Source organism: Oryzias melastigma, linkage group LG4 (genome assembly GCF_002922805.2).
Source record: "Oryzias melastigma strain HK-1 linkage group LG4, ASM292280v2, whole genome shotgun sequence".
Taxonomy (NCBI): Eukaryota; Metazoa; Chordata; class Actinopteri; order Beloniformes; family Adrianichthyidae; genus Oryzias; species Oryzias melastigma.
In genome coordinates, this window is record NC_050515.1 from 27,287,281 (window position 1) to 27,290,720 (window position 3,440).

At 49.2% G+C, this 3,440-nt stretch overlaps 1 protein-coding gene and 1 long non-coding RNA gene across 4 annotated transcripts in view; one reads left to right on the top strand and one right to left on the bottom strand.

The window, feature by feature from the left end:
* Window positions 1-3,440, top strand: part of adamts2 (ADAM metallopeptidase with thrombospondin type 1 motif, 2) — a 50,874-nt gene that overhangs the window by 21,959 nt on the left and 25,475 nt on the right. Inside the window, exons 5-6 of one of the 2 annotated variants that reach the window (XM_024258837.2) lie at window positions 1,253-1,359; window positions 1,427-1,510. In XM_024258837.2, coding sequence (XP_024114605.1) covers window positions 1,253-1,359; window positions 1,427-1,510 — 191 coding nt within the window. The remainder of the gene's footprint in view (window positions 1-1,252; window positions 1,360-1,426; window positions 1,511-3,440) is intronic. The other variant, XM_024258838.2, reaches the window with a different exon arrangement.
* Window positions 2,156-3,440, bottom strand: part of LOC112136881 — a 6,559-nt gene continuing 5,274 nt past the window's right edge. The window contains exon 3 of one of the 2 annotated variants that reach the window (XR_002917442.2): window positions 2,156-2,481. This is a non-coding gene — a long non-coding RNA (uncharacterized LOC112136881). The remainder of the gene's footprint in view (window positions 2,482-3,440) is intronic. The other variant, XR_002917441.2, reaches the window with a different exon arrangement.

Below are 3,440 nucleotides of genomic sequence, written 5' to 3' on the forward strand. Positions count from 1 at the left end.
CCTGATGGGCAGCGCAGTGAGCTCCACTGCCCAGGGGTCGGCAGAGCAAACGGGCTCCACACCCAGGGGGCCCTAGAGCAAGCGAGTGCCACTCCCAGGGGGCACAAGAGCAATCGATCGCTGCACCCAGGGGCCGCTAGAGCAAGCAAGTGCCACGCTCAGGGGCTGCTGAAGCAAGCTAGTGCCACGCCCAGGGGGCACTAGAGCAATTTAAGTGCCACGCCCAGGGGGTAATAGAGCAAGCAAGTGCCACGCCCAGGGGCCGCTAGAGCAAGTAAGTGCCACGCCCAGGGGCCGCTAGAGCAAGCAAGTGCCACGCCCAAGGGCCACTAGAGCAATTTAAGTGCCACGCCCAGGGGGTAATAGAGCAAGCAAGTGCCACGCCCAGGGGCCGCTAGAGCAAGCAAGTGCCGCAACAAGGGGCCACCAGAGCAAGCAAGTGCCGCGCCCAGAGGCCGGCAGAGCAAACGAGTGCCATGCCCATGGGCTCGCAGAGCTATCACGACTGCCGCCTCAGGCAGCATAGCCAATGTGTGCAAACACAGCTGAGGCCACCACAGAAACTGTGGACAAACCTAACTGGGGCCCACTTTTTCTGCCCACTTTTAATCCATATGGGGCCACTTGGCCTTGCTGGCTGGGTTATGTCACACTAAATGGTCACATGTCTTGGCTAAATTCAAAGTGTTTCCACACAGTGGACTGGAATGATGGCTGATCAGTTTCTGCTGCATCACATTGTTGTGTGATGGTCGTTTTTACATTATGGTAAAATAAACTTTTTGTTTCTCAATCTAAATTGTATTTTTAAAATTGATATTAAACTAGACAGAGGTGCTAAAACTGTTGGACTTCTCCACCCGTTCAGGTCAGGACAGTCCTAGTGTGACAGCAGCTGCTCTAGTCGCATCTTTCAAAGAGAAGGTCAGAACTCCAGAGGAGCAACGCAGCTTAAAAACAAACGTTTCGTCTGGAAGCTCAGACTCCAGGAATGTGGACACCGTCTTTGCAGCAGCAGAAGAAAAACACAGCAGAGCCGAGCGCAGACTCTGCTCCAGAAGAATCCGGGGAGAAATGTGGAAAAGTTCCAGGAAACTTTCCAGCACACACACACAGACAGAAACACAAATGCAGACAAACACATGCATGTCTAAGCAGTAGTATTATGGGAAATTTAGAGTTTCATGTTGTAGAGGTCACCGAGGGTCAACTTTAGGAGATGCTTCTTCAGAACAGCCTTCCTGTTTGTCAGCAGGTCCTCTTTTAGGATCCCTGAACTTCTCCCAGATGGGGAACTCCTCTGGAGCTGGTTTCAGACGTCGGCGGCGAGACACTCAGGCTGAACTGTTCAGCATTGAGGTAGAGTGACAGTTGAAGCGCACTGATGAGGTGACTTCAGAGTTCCTGAACGTTCTTCCTCTTCCAGGTGCTACTGGCGGTGGATTATTCGGTGCTTCTCTTCCACGGCCGAGACCACATCCAGAAATACCTGCTGACCTTCATGAACATTGTGAGTGAACACATGGAAGTGGGTCAGATGGCTGAAGCCCTTCACAGTCAGAGGTTCATTCACAAACGTTCACACCGATGGCTGCAGATCAACGATCTGACAGAGGGGTGATGTGTGGTTCAGTGTGCGGATCACTGTGTGTGTGTGAGCTGGGATTCAGAGCGGATGGAAATAGGAAGAGTGCACGCACACTGACACATGTGCTGGCAGCTCCAGTTGAAATCTGACCTCAATGATTCACATTCTCTGAACGCCTGCAGCCCCAAACTCTGATTTATGAGAAAAATGTGGACGGGAACATTACAGAGCTCCGCTCGCTGACTCACACACCCATGGTTGGTTGGCGGGTGGACTGTCATCACCGTTGCCTCAGAGGTCAGGGACAGCACCATTTCAGCGCTGAGGCAGTCAATCTCAACTGCTCCTGGATTACAGACAGAAAACCGCAGAGAAGCTGCACCAGTCACAGCCGGGGAGGGGCGGAGCCTCTGAAGACTGCACCATGTGAAGTTGCTAACTCTTCCTGGGACCTGCATCTTCTGACAGCAAGCAGCAGCTGAAAACTTCCATGAAGAACCAGAGGCTGCATCAGCTGAGACCCGTCAAACCAGAGAAAAGCACCTTCTTTTTAGACACAGATTTGAATTTTTTATTTTTTTTTTACTCACAGAGAGACATCTCCAGTCCAGGAACTCTCACAGTTTTCCGAACTCTCCACAGTTCAGAGATTCTTTCTCCATAAAACACTTCCAGACAGGAAGATCCAGAAATACAACCATTCAAAACACCCTCCCTCCCAGCGGAAGTCTCAGCTCAAGCTTACATCGTCAGTTCACAGAGTCAAAAGTTCAGCTGACACGCGTGACCCCCTCCCTCGCCGCCCCATGGTTTCCCTAAAGGATTCCCCTCTGCAGATCCAGAGCCGGACGGATGTTTGAGCTGTCATCCTCCGTTTGTGTGATTCCAGTCTTCTTCATGGAAAAGGAAAGAGAAGGAGGGATGAAGTTTCAGTGAATAAAACATGAAAATGAGTTTTTCAGTCTTAGGATGACTCAAAGATCTCTTTATGTACCTACCTATCTACAGTACTTTGGTGTGGGAGCTTTACCTTTTAACACCTGAGGTGTCGCCCGGGACACTTAAACACAAAATCTCAATGAGCCGCTTTTCTCCTTCAGAATCTACTGGAATTATTAAGTTAACGGTTGAAAAGTTACAGTTAATCAAAGAAGATAAACACTGGAACTCCAGTGTTGACTGTAACAGAGAGGTGGACTGGGTGGCCCCTCCCAAAGGCAGTCCAAAGAGGAAGTGCCCGCTGGTTCCAAGTATTGACTGTGAGAGAACTGGACAGAGCAAGTGTGACATCACCCATAGAACTCCAACCAAATGAAGTGGATTTAGTCGCCATTTTTTTGTGAGACGGATGCCACCATGTTGGAGCCAGACTTTCTAAGTAAGCAGTGATTGGTCCAGGTCGGTCTGATTAATTATTTCTATGGTGAACACTCTCGCCAATCAGGAGTGAGCTTATTGGAAGGCCACACCCCTACCACTAGAAAGAGACCTCAGGAGAATCTGTCAATCAAACATTTCAAACATTTAACGTAAGAACACACACTTTTATTGAGGCATCTGATTGGTCAGTTTATTATTTGAATAAAGAAAAACTACCAAGTGAAAGGGCTATGGACTTCCAACAAGCTCACTCCTGATTGGCAAGAGTGGTTGTCATGGAAACGTCTCAGACAGACTCGGACCAATCACTGCTTAGTGATGAGGTTCCAACATGGCAGCGTCATTATCGTGGAAAAATGCGACTAAATTGAATTCATTTGGTTGAAGCCAGAAGTAATCCATTTTCTACGAGTGACATCATCCACTCTGGTTCTCTCATAGAGTCAATGGTTCATACTGTACATGCCTCGTC